This window comes from Engraulis encrasicolus, chromosome 9 (assembly GCF_034702125.1).
Source record: "Engraulis encrasicolus isolate BLACKSEA-1 chromosome 9, IST_EnEncr_1.0, whole genome shotgun sequence".
Classification (NCBI taxonomy): domain Eukaryota; kingdom Metazoa; phylum Chordata; class Actinopteri; order Clupeiformes; family Engraulidae; genus Engraulis; species Engraulis encrasicolus.
Window position 1 is genome coordinate 32,248,722 of NC_085865.1, and position 20,013 is coordinate 32,268,734.

Genomic DNA, 20,013 nt, shown 5'->3' on the forward strand with positions numbered 1-20,013 from the left:
ACTAAAAATCTGCCAAAATCTGACTTCAGGAAAGGCCTCATTTTCAAGATGGCCGCCGCAGGGCCCTTAAATTGACTCTGGCCTTAAAATTGCATTGAAATGAGCAGGAATAGTGGTGTTTGATGCATGTTTCAACCTTGTAATGTTGTAATTAGACTATGTCCTTGATATATATATGATTATTAGTGCAGTTTGTAGTTAAAAAATCAATTTACAACTGTATGGTACTGTAATATTAGACAAATTTTGCCTGGCGGCTAGGCTAAATACCGCTAACCTCTTCTTTGTGTGCATTTCAGTTTTTTTTTTCAATTAGGATTATGTTTTACATTAATATTACATGTTTTGCATTTGCATGTTTTGAAATGTATTTATTTATTTTATTTTGTCACTGATGATCAATGGTAAAAAGCAAGGAATCCATACGAAGGATTCAAAATTTCACTTTTCACTGCGTCCTGTATGGATAGACAAGAGATTACTGTGGCCATAAAATGCAGTGTTGGGCAAGTTACTTTGAAAAAGTAACTAGTTACTAGTTACTAGTTACTTCTCCAAAAAAGTAACTGAGTTACTTCCTGAGTTACTCCGGTATCAAAGTAACTAGTTACCAGTAAAAGTAACTATTGCGTTACTCGCCCCCCGACCATGTTTCATAAACCACATAGAGAAGGACGGTAAAGACAGGTAACGATACAAACAACAATTTATTGCAACATAATAAACCAAAGCCACTGGATGGACAATATATAGCCTATATATATATATTTTTATATATATATATATATATATATATATATAAAAAATAACACATTTTAATAGGCTTATCTAAATTCAACTAAAAATGTGCATGTTAAATCCAACTTTAAATTACTACTAAATGTAGTATTTACATTTTAATTATTACTAAATGCTATCCTTTCAAACAAGACCAGAGATTTTCTATCTAAACTGTCTCTGACAAGACTACGATTACGTCATTTTGTAGTTCACAGAGTCGTGAAGCAGTAGGCTAAAAGACGCGACCTGTGATGCGACCACAAAATGCGGAAGTAGCCACTTTGCGTCTTTGGGTGCATCCCAATATGTGTCCTTGCCTCCTCCACTTGTGCTTGTCTCCTCGTCCCGCCTCTTGGCCCCTCCTCCTAGGAGGAAACGATAAAGTTTCCCAGCTGTCAGCCTCGCCACAACAACTTTTGAGGGACTGTTTTTCATTCACCATCCCAATTGCAAATGAGAAAAAGACTTTACAATTGAGCTTTTGCAAGATATTGAAATATAATGCTGTTGTCAGTGATGTCATTATGACGAGAAGCGAGTGGAGGAGGCAAGTGGAGGAGGCAAGGTCACATATTGGGATGCACCCTTTGTCTCGAAGCGTACGAGTAGAGTTTGTGTTGTTATCAGCGAACTATCAGCGAGCTATTTCATCGTGGTTAGTGAGAAGTTGAATCATGATGAAGTTCTGAGCATGTTATTTGCCTATTCTGACTCTGAAGGACAGTTTTTATGTCACGAGGAGGATAATGATCGGACGAGCACTCTTTGTTTACCGCGGCGAAACTTCCGAAGGCAGTGATGCCGACATGCGAAGCAAGGATGTTCTCTAAGCACACACACACACATTGAAACTCATTCGGTGACTTTATCCGATCTCAAGTGAGTCGGCGGTAGTGGCGAATGCAGTCGTAGTGTCCATACAGGTAGTCCTATTGGTGGAGGAATTAGGGGTGAGAGTGGTTCTGGTCATGTTAGCTTGCGCTCCCTCCATTCAGCCTCCGGTGATGCGGGTAGCCACCTATCCGGACGCAAACGCAATAATCCTGGGATCAGACAAACACTGTTCACCAAGCAGCACACACACACTCATTCTGTCCCTCTTTCTGACTTCTACTGGGTGGATGGCAGCGGCGAACGCGCCATATGACCGTATGGAGAGGCTTTTGTAATAGAACGCACGGTGACGACGCATAGGCTACCCAAACAGTAACGTGCAGTAACGGAGTGTATGAAATTGTAACGGCGTTATACGGACAGTAAGAATAATTAGTTTGATTACTCGTTACTGACAAAAATAACGCCGTTAGTAACGCCGTTTATTTATAACGCCGTTATTCCCATCACTGATAAAATGACATTGAAATGCCCAGGAATAGAGGTCTTTGATATGTTTTTTTCACCATGTAATGTTGTTAGAATATTTCCCTGATATTATGAATGGTTATAAATGCATTTTGATTTTGTTTTGGTTGATGGCAGCCTACTGTGATATTAGCCAGATCTGCTCTGGCATACTGTATGTAGGCTAAGAACTGCTATCCTGTTTGTTTGTGATTATGATTATTTTCACTTTACTTTAGAAAAAATATTTGTATGTTTTTACATATTTTATTTATTTATTATATATATTTATTTATTGATGTATTTTTTATACTGTATGTAGGTCCAATGACCGTAGCCTTATAAAGACCTTGAAATGACCAGGAAAGGTGATGGTTCATATTTGTTTTGACCAAGTAAAATTAAAATAACATTTTGGGGATTAACTTAGAATTATCCACATCATACTGATCCCAATAATATTAAACTCTGAACTCTTCAGTTGTGCTGAAGAATTTGAATTTGGAACAAAAAGTGTTAATTTTTATATTTAAATATAATACAACATTAAACAGGAAATTCATCCATGACTTCCATCGTGACTCTGGCCAAGCTGAAGTGTGAGCCATGTTCTTAATGGTGTCTGTCACAACCAAAACAGACTGCTCACTACAGGCATTGAGTTATTGTCAAGCAAAGTGCATTGAGTTTCCAAAATTTGGGCAGCACTGACATGGCGCAGATGAGCAGCTTGACCAGATTGACTTTATCTTGAAATATTGTGCAGCATCATGGTAACAGACTAAATCACAGTAGCTGGCTAAACATGATGCCAGAGAATTCCCCATCCTGCTAGAATGAATGTGACCTGTGGCCATCATTATGAAGTACTTTGAATTGCTAGTTATGTCATACTTCCAGTGAAAGGCACTCAAGCTATGATGCTACCAATGCACGTATAACTCTGGCAAGAATCTGCTTCATCTTCCAGTTAAGTCTGTAGGACTTGGATACAAGCAAGAGAAGGCCAGGCTGGTTTTAGAGTGGATGGAGCCAGGGATCACAAAGTAAAAGTAGCTTCTGTAGCTATCCAAACGGCGCAAGTGGAGTGGCCTTGCAAGATGTCCAACCAATAAATTAGCCTATGGATGCAGTACTCCCACCGGGTCCATGCCCCTTGCTTGCCCTGGGATACAGGCAGAGCAGGACCACCACCTTGTCAAGACTGAGTCACTGCTTGTACAATCATGCTCAGCCTTCTGCTTTTCACCCTGCTAATAAATGACTGGACGTCAACCTACAGTACCACTCCAATAGTTCACAGACTATCAAGAGGGACAAGGCACACTACAGGAAAGAGGTAGACCATTTGAGCAGCACAAACATGAGATGTGGGTTTGGCCTGATTATCATTGACTTTCAAATTTCTTCAAGACTTGGTCTGACTAAGAGCATAACAATCAATATTTCCATGGTTGCATGCTTCCCACCAACCAGGAGGAGTGCCCGTTTTTTCCGGAGCTCAGAAATTATATGTGTATTGCTCTTGGCCTGACTAGGATCAATGCTGAAGGTGTTGCGTCATCAGGAGGGCATGGCCTGGCTAGGTTTGGACATCAATGATGACCTATTCTGGACCAACACTGCATGTCAAGAAGTGTCTCAACTTCCTGAACAGTCGAGGCAAGTGCTTCGCCATCATGACCACATTTCTAAGACAAACCATTAAGTGCAACCAAGATCATTTGTGTACCTGTTCATGCACAACACACTGGAGACAATTGATAAGGTATACATGGTTCATGTATTTCTTCCGGAATCCATGTGATCCATGTGAGGTTTTAAGCTGAAATCCTATGGCATACCCCTTTAGGAGACAAGGAGAATGAGTGGAGAAATTCACGCCCATTTAGGAAACAGTACTTGATCCCACTTTTTTGCATTGGTGGCACAGGGTATGATTTAGCTTGGTTACCATTGTGATGGAGTGACCATCACTAGGGTTGTGGGTGTGTTCTGACTGTCACGCCAATGAGCTTGGCTCTTTGGTGTAGCGGTCAGGGCCCCAGTTTACTACCCCAGAAGGTCTGGATTCGATTCTCGGCTGGGCAACTCTACTCCCCTTCACCACAGCCATATTGAATGGGTTTGGATACACCACCCACAAAGTGATCACAATAGTGATGCAAGCCACTCAACAAGCTTCTCTTCTGGCACCACCAGAGTCTCAAACAGACTGTAAGGATGCTGAGTTCTTCTCTGCACCCAACAGGCTGCCGGACAAATCTGCATCTTTCCAAAGAACAATTGCACTCAGACCCCCCAGAAAAGACTTTTCCCACCTACAACTGTACTATGTATGCCTGTTGCTCTAAACAAATACATAATAAACTGTCTTGTACTCACAATCTCTTGCTTTTTACTGGTGCTAATACCTGATCTGACTACTGTGCGCATATGTACAATTTACTGTACTGTACAGTTACTGTAATGTTTTGATATTTTGTGTGTTGTGGCTGTGTACTTAGGATAGGTTAAGATGTATTATTGGTTGTGCCTGTGCATATAAATGTTATAATGTCATGTCTTGTCTACACGGGAGGTAGTGGAAAGTGACATTTTGAATCCTTCGTATGGATTCCTTGCTTTTTACCATTGATCATCACTGTCAAAATAAATATAAAAACATATGAGTGATTCTCTAATTCGCCTACACTTTTAAGTCCGTGGATTTTATTTGGCAATTCCACTAACTATTAACTGCATCCAATGATGTTTTGGACATTAGAAAACATTTATCTTTCATATAATACAGAAAGTGTAGACATAGCATTATTTCCCTCAGCAAGAATGAATATTTAATACTGGTTTTGGGTGTTTTCATGCCGTCCTGTTTTCCAAATGTCAGATTCAGTCTTCATATTAGCATGTAAAGAAACTTGTTTTGCCCAAGACGATTGCAAATGTTGATTCACAGTAATCATCACAATATGACAAAACTGTCAGAAAGACCACTGTCCTTTCCATTATACATGAAATTTGCCATTTTGTGTGTGTCCACGAAAACTGTGTTAACCGTGTCACGGTCTGAAACCTCCTCCATAAATCAGTAATGGTTTGGTCTTAGGCCATACGAATAACATCACGTGATGTCATAACCTCTTTGGCAGGATACGGGAAGACTTTTTGGTAAATTTTGAGCTCCATCCTTCCATAATTTAATCCATTCTTTTTCATGTTCTCATAGCGGGAAAATTGCCTGTCAACTGTGTTATCAACATATTCATAAGAATCTGAATTAGAAATCACATGTAGAAAAACACAGATAAAGCATACAGACACATGAATTGATTAAGGTGTTGTGGTGGAACTTCTGAGGTCCTCAGTTAGCACAACACCATAAACATGGCTGAAATGTCAACGGTGTTACCGTCAATGGTGTTACAATTAAGTATGACAGTCAGGGTTGCCAGATGAGGCTGATGATTTCCAGCCCAAAAAATGATCAAAATCCGCCCTAAGAACCCACCCAATTCTATTGATTTATATGGCAGTGGGAAGGTTTTTCTGATAGATGCCATTTTTTACCCGCACACGGCCATCCTAAGCAGCCCAATTGGGCGGGAACCAGCCCAATCTGGCAACACTGATGACAGTTGAAAAGGAGTATGTTTTGCCAATTTATATCCATATTGACAGACAAACAAACAAAATAATTTGTGTTCTAGGGAGATGGGTTTGTCAGCTCAGTTTTTTTCTCCTAAAAAAGTGCCGACTTGTTCCCCTGCACTGTTGACCGTAACACAGTTGAGTAACACCGTTGACTGTTTTGAAAGTGTTTTTGCGCTATTGATCCCTTATGTGTTGGAAAAATCCTATGAACATACACTAGGGATTATCTCTGGAGAAGGAAGTCTTGTGTAAGGAGGGTGACTATATTCAAATCAGACGTTACAGGGATTTATGATGAAAAATGTGTCAGTCTGTATCACAGTGACTCATAAAATCCTACTTATGAAGCTCAACAATCACATTTTCTATATCAGTTGCACAGATTAATGACAACATTACTGCTAAGGGACATAAGCACTTTCAAACATATATTGTTTCAACTCTGTAGTATTTTTATATATGTTTGAAATGACATAGTATTTGTCCATAACACTGTTGACAAAAAAATTAAGCAAATGTTCGCTTTCATTCAAGTATGTATCAAATGATTTAAGATTAAGCTTGGCAATTTGTTTGTTTGGAAACTTAAATATATACACTATGTAAACATCTAGGTCATTTAGTTGAAAAAAAATACTGATAATTGACATTTTGCTTTTGCCAAAAGCGTAGGGGAATCGTAGAATCACTCATATATTTTAAAACATGCACATACAAAACATGTATATTAATGTAAGAAATAATCATAATTGAAAAAAAGAATTGTGAATAAAATCCACAAAAAGAAGAGGTTAGCAGTATTTAGCCTAACCGCTAGGCCAAATTAGCCTAATATTACAGTACCATACAGTTGTAAATTGATTTTTTAACTGCAAACTGCACAAATAACCATATATATATCAAGGACATAGTCTAATTACAACATTACAAGGTTGAAACATGCATCAAACACCACTATCCTGCTCATTTCAATGCATTTTTAAGGCCAGAGTCAATTTAAGGGCCCTGCGGCGGCCATCTTGAAAATGAGGCCTTTCCTGAAGTCAGATTTTGGCAGATTTTTAGTATGTTGTTAGATAGTACTGTAAACCACTGAGAAACCTTTTGTTAGAATTTTTTTGGGGTTAAGTCATAACTGCACTTGCCTAAGAGGGCAAGCGCGAACAGCAATGCCGCTCTGCTGGGTGGAGAATTATGTTCTCATTAAACCAGTCATTGCATGATACAGGAGTTGCAGAGGGTGTTTTGGAAGTATGTGATTTAATCAGCAACCGTTTGTGATAATGTAAAGCCTAATAGTTATGAGGCTACTGTTTGGAATTAGAGGGAAAAAGAGCTTTGCTTTTGATCTGAGAAATCGCTAGTTAGCATGCTAACATTAGCCAAGTATGCCAAACAATGAAATCCAGTAAAGTAGCTGTTAGTAGCCTACTCACTAACACCCACCTGACATCCTAATACTTGCTTAGGTTGACAAGCAATGTAAAGTAAGACTGGTGCCATGTTTAAAACAAGTTTAGCTGCCATATCTCCTTCCATCCACTTGAATGAATTACCTGCTTGTTGTAAGCTTAAAAAAAAAAACACTGTTTCCAGACCAGAATGACATATAGGCCTACATTAATCATGTAACAGAACCACGCACAGCATGTTTTCATGCTGAGTGATGTAGTATTGCAGACAAGTGAGGCTATTTACTATATTTTGTATATTATGAAATTCAAAAGCGTGACAGCTTTTCTCCCTTTCTCTCACCCTGTCCCTCCAGTTCAAACACATAGATAGCCCCCTTCTCATTCTCCTATTCACAAATGCACCACTATTTCCAGTACAGAAATGAAATTGGTTTGGAATCATAGACAGCACAAATGTGTAGCTTATTAAAATTGTTATGCTGCCATGCTTTGTGATGCTGTAGGTAGTGTAGATAGGCTATCAATGCAGACCTCCTTGGTAGGCCTATTGTCTACACATGCATTTGACATGCAAATTTACTGTACCACTCTCCTGGCATTTCAATTCCATTTTACAATTCAAACACATTGATAACCTCCCTCTCATCTGGGGTTGGGGGCAGCACCACCATTACATCCAAGACACCACACAGTGAAGGTACTTTCATGCGACTCAATCTGATGTGTTGGTCGGCTGTCCAAAAGAACCAGAAATCCATTTGATGCAAAACAGTTATTGTTCTTGATGCTATTTAGTTAAGTTTACTACAGGTATTACTCTTGTGTTCTGTAAGGTATAAAAAAAAAAGGGGGGGGGGGGGCGCCAGAACTCAAACTCGCCTAGGGCGCCAAATAAGCCAGAACCGGCCCTGGTCAGGAGCAACACACACACACACACACACACACACACACACACACACACACACACACACACACACACACACACACACACACACACACACACACACACACACACACAAGACAACTACGCATGCATGCATTGCACACAGAAACACACACACACACACACTCGCGCGCACACACACACACACACACAAGACAACTACGCATGCATGCATTGCACACAGAAACACACACACACACACACACACACACACACACACACACACACACACACACACACACACACACACACACACACACACATAAGACAGCTACGCATGCATGCATTGCACACACACACACACACACACACACACCCACCCCCACCTCTCTCCTACTTCCACTGCCTTGCTCTTTCTCTTTCTCTCCTTCCTTCCTCTGCGTTCACTAGCCAGGCCGCGCCCTCCTAGTGACGCAACACCTTCAGCGTTGCAACTAGTCAGGTCAAGAGCAATGCAAGTACTTTCTGAGTTCCCGAAAATACGGGAACTCCTTTCACTTTGTCATGAAGCAAACAACCATAAGCAAACCAAGGGAGGCGGGTCAACCAATGCCGTTGGAAATGCTCATTAGGAAATGCTCATTGTTATGCTCTTGGTCAGACCAAGTCTCGAAGAGAGTTGAACGTCGATGATTATCAGGCTATGCGTGCACCGCCCCCTCACGCCGGGGACACATTCACACGAATTTGGCAAAGCAAGCTTAGCCTTTTGTTCCTATGAGGGATGCGAACAGGGGCGAAGGAAAAACAAAAATAATAGTCCAAGTTTAATATTATGCAAATGAGGAGTGAGTTGCGCCTAATAAATGTGTCAATCGATTTGATTCACCGCTACGACCTGTTGACCGTTGAGCTGTCAGAATGGAACGGTGAATTTTGCCTCTCTTCGATTAGCTCCTTTCGCCTGAATTTTCCCGGCGCTTTTGTTCTTCACACATTCCACTTCCTGTATCTATCTCTTTACTTTGTGTCCTGTCCTTACCACTTTGTCTTCTCACTTGACAAAGTGAATTTAGATTTTTTTTTTTACCGTACACTGTCAGTGATAAATGCTTCATGTGGGGCCACTGGTGTCACACTCTTTACCTGTGCAGAGTTGCGATGTGTTCTCTTCTGGCAGCACAACTTTTGTGGAAGAACATTGTGAGCTTTTCTGTCTTTTTTTCCAGACTGTCTCAGTGTTCTCTGTTCTTTTGACTGCACAGGTTTGGAGGAAGTCGACCGTCCTTTCATCTGTCTTTCTATCCTTGTCTCTTTTTTCTTTTTTCCTTTTACGTTACGTTTTACTTGTCCTCTCCTCAATGGTGTGGTCTGCTTTTTTTCAGTGGGCATACACTTGTTATACTATACTCTTATGCCAGGACACATACAAGAGAATTTGGCCAAGCGAAGCAAACTTCGACATTCATTCCTATGAGGGAGGCGGAGGAAAGTTAACAGGAGCGAAAATATTCGACCAAGTTTAATATTATGCAAATGAGGAGTTAATATTTCCTGCAATGGCCAATCAAATCAACAAAATAAAGGTTTTATTCAATTTGATTCGCTGCAATGACCCGACGACCGTTGAGCTGTCAGAGTGGAACACTGAATTTTGCCTCTCTTTGCTTAAAGCATTAAATATTGGATTATTTCTGAAGTATTATAATTGTTTTTGTCGTGGCTATATGGCGTATGTACAGTATATTCATTACCCGCATACCATGTCACTGAATCTTGAGAAAGTGGCTAAAACAGGTTGTAATCTTGAAAGAAAAAAACAAAGTGAATTACAAAATAATATGGTATATCCTCGTAGACAAAGGTCTTGGCTTTTCAGAAATGCACAAGGCCAATCTCCCCATTTTTATTTTTTTTCAGAAATCAGGTTTTTCTCCGATCATACCTTGTTTTTTGTCAACACCGTCAGACACAATTAAAATCAATAAAAAGTGTATTGATTTGGTTGCATATGTATCTGGAGTTTATAAGTGATTGTGTGTGTTTTTTGGTTCACACATACACCTTTAAATGTTGAAAATTCACTTTCATTCTATTTTAATACTGCTTCATGTGTTCTAATTTAAAAATATGTGCTGTCAGAGAATGCTTGCTTAATGCCTAAATAGATCAAACAATTTTTTGTAATTTCACAAATATTCGTGTAGGCTTAAATTTGCTATTACTTTGATAATTCAACAACTCCAAAAGGAAAATTTTGTAAGGACATTCATTTAAAATGTCCAAAACTCCTTCTTACGGTGGTGACTTAAGAACTGACGGTGGTGACAGTAATCTGAAGGTGGTGAAAGTGACCTAATTATTACCTACATTTAGCAAAATAAATAGCCCTCTCAAGTCAATGACATCTAGCATAAACACTTTATTTTAATGTGTGCACAGTATGTTTGTGCATGTGTTATTTCTTCATTTGTTAGATACTCTAGGAAGTAGGCCTAGATTATTGAAAATGTGGCATAAACAGGTTTTAAGTTGTTCAAATCCAAAATATAGAGGTGTATTATCATAGATGAGGGTCTTGGCTGTGCAGTGAATTTATTGGCCAAGCTCCCCATGTTTTACATTTTTCAGAAAATGGGCTCTTTCTTAGTTTTGTCACCAACGTCAGACAGAATTAGAAGTAAAAAAATATGTTTACTGTATTTAAGTGAATTACTTTTACAATTCAACATAATTGTAGATACTTATTGGAAGCATATTCTTAAAACTTGTCAAAAACATGTAAAACACATGCTTTTTTGTGAACTACATCAGATGTCACCACCGTCAGGTTTTGTGACAAAAAACCCTCCAAATGCACCTCAGTGGAAGCTGGAGTATAAGTTTGGGTCACAATTATTACTAACATGTCTTGTAATGTTTCATTGACCAGCACAATTTAGTAAAATATGGAACAAGATGATGAGCGGAACAAAATCTGACGGTGGTGACATCTGACGGTGTGAGACAAAAAAACACTCTTTTACATATTATGCATTTTTTTCTCACATTAGCCACTTCGTCTTCGCTCTGTTTCTTAGGGGCTTCATGCCGCTTCTGAAAAAGTATATATAATTAACATTAATGTAACATAATACTATTAAAACCCCCGACGGTGTTGACAGTTTATGGTTGGGACAGTACCCGTGTCCAAACAAATTAACAAATTGAGGAGAAATTAGTAAACTTATAGCAGCTTCAGTGATGGTGAAGTATTCAGTAGAGCTAAAGGTTTGAAAAGGGGTCCTAAGTAATGACAATGACCTTGTGCATACCTGATTTTATTGTCTTTTAAAAAAAATCTGACGGTGGTGACTAATATGCTGGACAAACTTTGAGCAATCAGAAAATAGTAGTAAATATTGCTTTACACGCACTATGCGCATATCTGCAGAACCACTTCAATATGGACTTTCACATCATGGTGATATCATTCATTATTATATGGTTGTGACGTCATCTGTCGAATGCTCCATTCATTTCAACGGGTCTCCCCAACGTTCGGACGTCTGTTATTTTTCGATAACGGACGGGTTGGTCTATAACAGACCGCTGTCAATGGCAACAAGACTTTTCACTGCTAAAGCGACTTTTCAACAAGACTCTAATCAGCTGGTGTGATAGACAGCACCCGTTGTCCTGGCTACCGCTGTCAATGGCAACAAGACGTTCACTGCTAAAGCCACTGGCTTGTATACAAGTCAGTGGCTAAAGCGAATGTTTCATATCACTCCGCAGGGGGTCCGGTCTTTTGTCACTCTAATCAGCTGCTTTGATAGACAACACCTGTTGTCCTGGCTACCTAGCTGTTGCCTAGCGGTGTTCCACAACGGCACTGTTTTGTTTTGCGCAGCAACAATCTTAACATGAAATAGGTCTAAAGAAATGTCCCCGCCATGTGTGAATCATTTAAGTATATCCATATAATCCGCTCCGCGTCGGGGTCTAAAGATTCTCTCTGTCGTGCTGCTATTCCACGGTAGCGACCTTCTCGCCGAACGTTAACCCTTACATAATATCAGTGATTTTCACATTTGAAGTCAATTGAAATGATGATGTCTGTCCTTGGGACAGCTGTTTTTACAGGGTGTGGGAAGGTTTATAGCCATGAAAAGTAATAAAATTACACTTAAATATTTCAAACGACTGTACATTTGTGTAACAGACCCCTGGGTCTTTACCTGGATTCATTTTGTTCATGAAAATGTAGTTTATTTTCAACAGAATTGGCAGTTTATTGCTGAGACATGTTTTAGCCGCTTTCTCAAGAATCAGTGACGTACAATAGATTACACCTCTGCCTCTTCCTCTGGTCTCTTCCCTTCCTCCCTCTATGCTGTGTAGTGTAGTGTAGTTGCTCTTTCTCCTTCTCAGCTGCTCTTTTCATTTGGTGTCCTTTATATTCCTCTCGAGCTTCATCTCCCTGTCACTGTGTGTCCCTGAGATCTCATTTGCACACACACACACACACACACACACACACACACACACACACACACACACACACACACACACACACACACACACACACACACACACACACACACACACACACACACACACAGACATACTGTACACATGCACAGACATGGGAACTCATACACATACAAAGATCCGTTCTCTTTCCAACGCACACACACACACACACACACACACACACACACACACACACACACACACACACACACACACACACACACACACACACACACACACACACACACACACACACACTGACAATAGGCTCCCCTCTCCACATCCAGTGTAATGGTGATTTTATCAGTGGGTGTCTGTGCAAAGATTACCGCCGTATATTTTAATAACACCAGCACCTTTAGCCCCGGGGGGATGGGAGACAGTGCTGTGTGTGGATGTAATGTATATTTACAGACCACAGTCACTGCGAACAGCATACATATCCTCAAGGTAGAGAGCAGTACTGTATATGAACAGTAAGAAATATCCCTTATATATTAGACTGGGCCCACCCACAGTGTCTGTGATACTGCATAGATGATCATATCTGAGACTTTCTGCACAACCTGCATATTGTGGGTTGTTCCTTGGCCAAGAAATTAAGTACAAATTAAGTATTGGACATGTAAAATAAATATGTTATCCAAATCAGTGTAATGATTAGTGTTAGGTTGGTTTGTCTGTGGGATCTTTGGCAGACCAAGCTCTGTCTATGGATTTGTACATTATGTTGCCATTTAAGGTTTGCCTCTGTCCTATGGAAAATGAACTTGAATCTGATATACATAAGTAGATATTTGGTGGTGTATGGAACCACTTTTTCCACCTTTCAACACTATTATGGTTATTAATTCACTCTTATTATGATTATGATTGAGATTATGATGATAATTATAAGGATAATAATAATAAGGAATCTTGTGTACCACGTTTCATTCACAAAGGTCACATCTCGAAATGCCTCAACAGTTTGGCAAAAAGATACGCATGATGGCAAGCCAGTAGTCCATCAGCGCCAGAATAGTCTGCCAGGGCACTGCGGAGGGCTCTACTAATGTCCCCCGTGGTTTTGCAGGGAAGCTCGCCTGCCAGGACGATGGAGGCAAAGTCTCTGAGCGAAAATAAATGTGCCTGTTTTGTCTGCTGCATGGAAGAAAGAAGGATAATCTCCATTCTTTTTTTAAAAGATTTTTTTGGGGCCTTCATACCTTTATTTAAAGGGGTAATCCGTTGTGAAATGGCAAAATGGCAAAGTCGCGGGGTTGTTGACATGTAAAATGAGGCATTGAGAACTTTGGTAGTTCACCGTTTGTTTAGAAACAATGCCATTCTTACAGGCAGGGCCGCGTTAACCCTCGCCGAGGCCTGGTGCAGACGCAATCCGGGGCCCCTACACCACATTATAATGAGCCATATTCAAAACGCATGAAACAAGGCAGGCTACACGGTTTACTCCAACACAAAAAGGGTGCGCTGAACCCCCTGCTGAGTTCACCAGTCACAACGCAAGCCATTGGAAGCATAGCCAGCTGACAGGGAGGAGATTCTGTGCACTGCCGTTTGGCAGAGTAAACGTCGCCGGCTCAGCTAGAACTTCCAAACAGAAGCACAACCAAAAGTCTCTTATTTTTGCTACGTTGCTGCCGACCAATTTGTCGAATCGAAACCGCCGTGGTAAACACGTGTTAAATAATTTAACCTCCAATGGCCTTGGAAAGACTGACTGACTGTCAAAGGAAAGTAGCCTAGCCTACTCAGCTGGCGCTTGTCGCAAGGAGGGAATCCCCTTAGCAGCGAACCATGGCGAAGCTGTCACGAAATCCCCTCAAAATGTACCATATACCAATTAAGAAGTCAGCGGTTTTCATCTAGATGGTGCATTACACTGCAATAGTATGCAATCATTACAGTATACTACGGTGCAAATTCGTAATGTTTAGATGTGGATGTGGATGTATCACACAAGTTTTTTTCTCCCGGATAAGAGCCACTTGCTAACTGAACAATCTGCGAGGGGTACCCAGGCATGTTTTAACTGAACACAAACCCGAACGCAAAGATATAGGCTACGCTGACAGAGCATCGACATTACAGTGCTTTAGGGAAATGGCCATAAGTGCTTTAGGAAAATGCGACTATATCATTTTAGTGTTTGCTAAATCCTTGGCTTGCCCTGTTGTTGTCAGACTGTCAGAACATTGAGTGCTGGTTGGTGCACTTGCTACGCAGCATTATTGTGAACACTTTTTTAATAACACCGTGATCCTCGCCGCGCCATGCAAGACTTTTGTTTCGCGAATGCAGTTGGGTGCGTGATTTATTTCCCCATGTTTTAACTATAGAATAAGATAAAGTTAGGTTGGTGTGCTGTGCTCTTGTTTGCTTAGCTTACATGATTGCACAAGTCCATGATCGCTATGCAACCATTACAAAAAGCGATTATAACACTGACATTACAAAAATGACTAACGTTGCCAACCTTCTCTTCAATGCGTTAATCCATGCCGGGCTGAAGTTTATCCGTACAATCTGAAGCCGTGCTGACGCCGAGTTTCTCACATCTTTTTTAGACAGTAGCCCATCATCAAACTCAAAAAATATTGACCACCGTTTTCACTGGTGGCACACAACCAGAAGCATCTGACTGAAATGATTATTCCGAAGACCTCCGATTCCTGCGTGCATGCAGAGGCGATTCTAGGCTCAGTAGGGGGGGCACGCGAAAATTAAAAAGAAAGAACACTTGTAACAAATCGCCACTACTGTTCCCCAGCTACAGTCTTGGGGGGCCCAAGCTGCCTGTCTAGCCTGGTGACAAGATATGCATATGCGCCTCTGCTTGCCTACGGATGGCGAAATGCATCAAAAATACAATTGATTGTCTCAAAATATCGTTTCATATTTTCCAATCTCACGACGTCCGGGGCCCCCTCTAGTGGCGGGGCCCGGTGCTGCAGCACCGGTTGCACCATAGGATAACGCGTCCCTGCTTACAGGGTGTTGCAAAGCCAAGTCCTGAGATGGTTTAGCAAAAGAGATATGTCCAGTGTATCAATCTATGCCTGCAGTTCACCTAGAGGGCGCTGTGGAGAGAGTGCAGCCCATTCATTCGAATGGAGTCTGTATTCACTCGCTGGCGCCCCTAGAGTGCAGTGCCACCCGGAAAAGTAGTGAGTAGACACACTGGACACATCTCTTTTGCTAAACCAACTCAGGACTCAGGTTATATTGGCAGTTGATTCTAAACAAACGGTGGACTACCAAAGTTCTCTATGCCTCGTTTTACATGTCAACCACCCTGTGACTTTGAGGAATGAAGTATTGAGCAACTTTGAGCCTCGTAAATGGGTGGAAAGTAGAGATTTATAACGATGGCTAGACAGGTGCCGGTCCATCACAGCAGAAGCTAAATTTCACCTAGCTCTGGAATTTTTGACAAGCGCTCGGACTTCGGAATGCAGGGGACCTTTGGAGGCGAGGTATAAGGCAAAAGTTAGGGCTCATATCACGTTTTAACACAACGTAAGCCATTTCACACCAGATTACCCCTTTAAGACCGGACAGTTAGAGATTTACTGGAAACGTGTGGGCAGAGAGAGAGAGAGAGAGAGAGATGAGGAAGGATCAGGAAACGACTGTGGGTCAGACTCGAACCTGTGTCCCCGGATTTATGGTATGGCGCCTTAGCCCACTGAGACACAGTACACCCCTGCTACCTCCATTTTAATATCCATTTAATGTTTGTCTACATGCACCTTACCACAATCCATGTTCTAACTTGATTACCTTGAAATATGTCTTATTTCTCTCACTTCTACATCACTACACTATATCATAGATGTATCTGTCAACACTCTTATCTGGTCAAGTTAATCTTGTCTGCTTCATCTCACAGAATGTTTTTGCACAATTGCCTTTTCTTTTCTTTTTTTGGTTAGTTTTTTTCGCTCCCTGACTATTACATGTGTTATGTGTCTTGAAATGTCTATTTGGGCATTATGTGTATTTAGTATGTAAGCCACTTGACACCTGAATTCCCCCCTGGGATCAATAAAGGTGCTCTACTCTACCCTACTCTACTTTCCACATGCTCTCCTCTCTCTCCTCTTTCTCAAAGCTTTTTAGGTTGATGAACTAGGTATTAGTAATCAGTCTTGAGTTTACACTGACAATCTCTTGCTTTGTGTCTGCGGTTTGAGTGTACATTGGAGACATTGAAAGAGCTGAAGTGCTTCCTTTACCAGTGCATCATTTCAGAAATAGTTTCAGGTCCTTATTCTCATTGTTGGTATCCTAATGTACCTTGGAAGGACAATGACCTGCAATGAGCCTTTGGTAACACTTTATAATAATGTTCCTTAGTAAAGACTCAGTAAATAATTAACTAATGATGAATAAAACATTAACAAATGTTTTTTATTATTAACTAAGCTTTATTAATGCTTTATAAAATATCTACAAATGATATATTCAAGATTTTACACACCTTATAACAGACTATTTTATTCATTTACAAGCAACTTGTAAATGTTTGATAAATATGAAATGTTAACATAACATTTCCTAGTCATTTACAAGCATTTGTTTACATTTCCTAATCATTTACAAACGTTTGTTAATGTTTTGTTCATCAATAGTTAATTATTTATTAAGTCTTTATAATGCTTTTTTGCATCCATTATTCTAAAGTGTTACCGAGCCTTTTGGAGAGCAGGTTTTCATCTGGCCATTGATATAGCCTTAGGAAGCTGTCAATAACAGCTGCATTCAGTCTGAATGAGTTGCCTCACCCTTATCCTCTGAATAACAACCCTTAGAAATAGAGAATATTAATGTACTGCGGATATGCTCTTCAAGTCTGTATACGTACAGTAGCTGATACAGTAATAGCAAATTGGATATGGCTTTGCTCTTCAGAACGATGACTTTCACCTTTATCATGGCTTGCTTCAAATACCTGAAATGAAAGGAGTGGTTTTGTACCTGGAAGTATAGAATATAAGGCATGTTTTTTATCCATTCAGTTTAACAATCTTGCTCTCGCTAGCCTAGACTACTCTTGTCATCTGAATAACAGCTTTGTGAAAAGAAATATAATAGATGTATCATATTGTACACAATTCATTTGCTCAATTTCAGACATTTCATTTCAAAACGACAAGACGTCCAAAGGCAGCATCTCTCTGTCAGCACCTTTGATCATGGCTTTTGTTCTGTTGACCGAAGCCTATCCTTGCCACCTGAATAGCAAGCCTTTTGTGTAGTAAAGAGATGGAAGATGGGCTTTATGTACAGTAGATACTCATTTTGAGTCCCTAGACCTGATAATAACCTTAACTTGTCAAAGCCTGCCTCACCCCCCTTGCCCCACTAATCACAGACCTAATCAACCCCTCCCTCAACTTTGGCACAGTCTCTCCACCTTTTAAACTTACAACCATCTCTCCGCTCCTTAAAAAAAATGGCCTTGACCCTGATGACCCCAACAACTATAGACTCATCTCCAATCTTACATTCCTGTCAAAAACCTCTGGAAATAGCAGTTGCAACTCGACTCAAGACTCACCTCCTCTCCACCAACCTGTATGAAGCTTTCCAATCTGGTTTCCGCACCCACCATAGCACCGAAACGGCTCTCCTCAAAGTCACCAACGATCTCCTGCTTTCCTCTGATCCTGGTTCCTTCACCATCCTCCTGTATGGCAACCCCTCCACCGTTCCTCAAAAACGATGTTCAAAACTCTGCTGTCCAGCTACTTAACCCGCTCCCCCTCCATATCACATATCACAACATATCACGAGCGACATATCACCCCTATCCTCCGTCAACTTCACTGGCTTCCCATAAAACAACGCATTTCAAGATCACTTCCAAGTCCCACCCTTATAGCCTGGTTATCATCGACTTGCTCCTGACCTGACTAGAAGCAAGGCTGAAGGTGTTGCGTCACTAGGAGGGCGTCGATTGGCTACCACTTTTACACTGTATAAATCTAACCCCAACTCTTTGGTACAGCACTTAGGACTACATCATATTGCATGCTATCAAAGATTGTCTTAGTTCTAACTTGCAATAGACAGTCTCTGATGCTATTACATACCTTGTTCAACTTTACCGAATGAATGTAGCACGGAGTGATAGTAAAATGAAAGAGTAACCAGTTGATGCATTTGATGTTCTTACTGTAGGAACGTTTCTGCTACATCTGTCCTGACATCGTGAAGGAGTTCAACAAGTACGACACTGACCCGGGGAAGTGGATCAAGAAGTACAAGGGTATCAACTCCATCACCAAGAATGAGTTCCATATCGACGTGGGCTATGAACGCTTCCTGGGGCCAGAAATCTTCTTTCATCCTGAGGTACTGTAGATCCACACGAAATTTGGCAGCCATGCCCTCTTATAGGAGATGGGCTTTAGATCAGAGGGTAGCAGGTTCGAGTCCCACCGTTCCACCCTTCTACGTCACTCCACGGCTGAAGTGCCCTTGAGCAAGGCACGTAACCCCACACTGCTCCAGGGACTGTAACCAATACCCGGTACTTAAAATAACTGTAATAAGTTTATTTGGTTAAAAGTGTCAGCTAAATGTAATGTAATGATGTAATGATAATAATGAAATTGCCTGTGTGAGATTTCCAGCCAAATGTCACGCAAAATGAGCATTTTTAACCAGATACAGGGTTCAAATGTAGTTCAAGTAAAAGCAAAGATGAACCACACACCGATAAGCTCCCTTTTAATCCATGTTATTGCAGTGTTATGTTTCTGGCCATCGCAGCTCTTCCTTATACACGTCACACTACAGTAAAAAATACTAAAAGGGAGCTCATCAGTGGGTGATTTCCACTATGGTTTTGTGTGATTTCCTCAATAGTAATGAATGCCGTTTTGCTGAAGGCAGCGTTGAGACCGAGGGTAGTGGCAATCCTAAAAGATTGGGAATTTCAAAGAAAGAACTGAACAGTTCAAAACTGTTACCATTATGGCCAGACCTGTAATGTTCAGAAGCTCCGACACTTGTTTTTTTTTTTTTGAGTACATGTGATATTCATGTCCAGTCATCAAGGTGCTATTTTCCTTCCAAATCTGTATTCTTTCTCACCCACACTCTCACACTCTCCCTGACTCACAAGCATGCACGCACACGCACACGCACACGCACACACACACACACACACACACACACACACACACACACACACACACACACACACACACACACACACACACACACACACACACACACACACACACACTGTACATTTTTATGTGGTGCATTGTGATTCACACACTTACCTCGGCAGCAGTTTCAGTGTTCTTTCTGATCTAAAAAAAACCCCGAAATACATGAACAAGTTTCATTTGTATTGCACATTTAACACCAAAGTTCTTCTCAGAATAAAAACTGTACTTTTCCTTCCCA

General features: G+C 40.8%; 1 protein-coding gene across 1 annotated transcript in view; it reads left to right on the forward strand.

Annotated features, from left to right (window-relative positions):
- Positions 1-20,013, forward strand: part of actr3b (actin related protein 3B) — a 44,647-nt gene that overhangs the window by 11,862 nt on the left and 12,772 nt on the right. Inside the window, exon 9 of the mRNA XM_063206936.1 lies at positions 18,775-18,948. Within this exon, the coding sequence (XP_063063006.1) occupies positions 18,775-18,948 (174 nt within the window). The remainder of the gene's footprint in view (positions 1-18,774; positions 18,949-20,013) is intronic.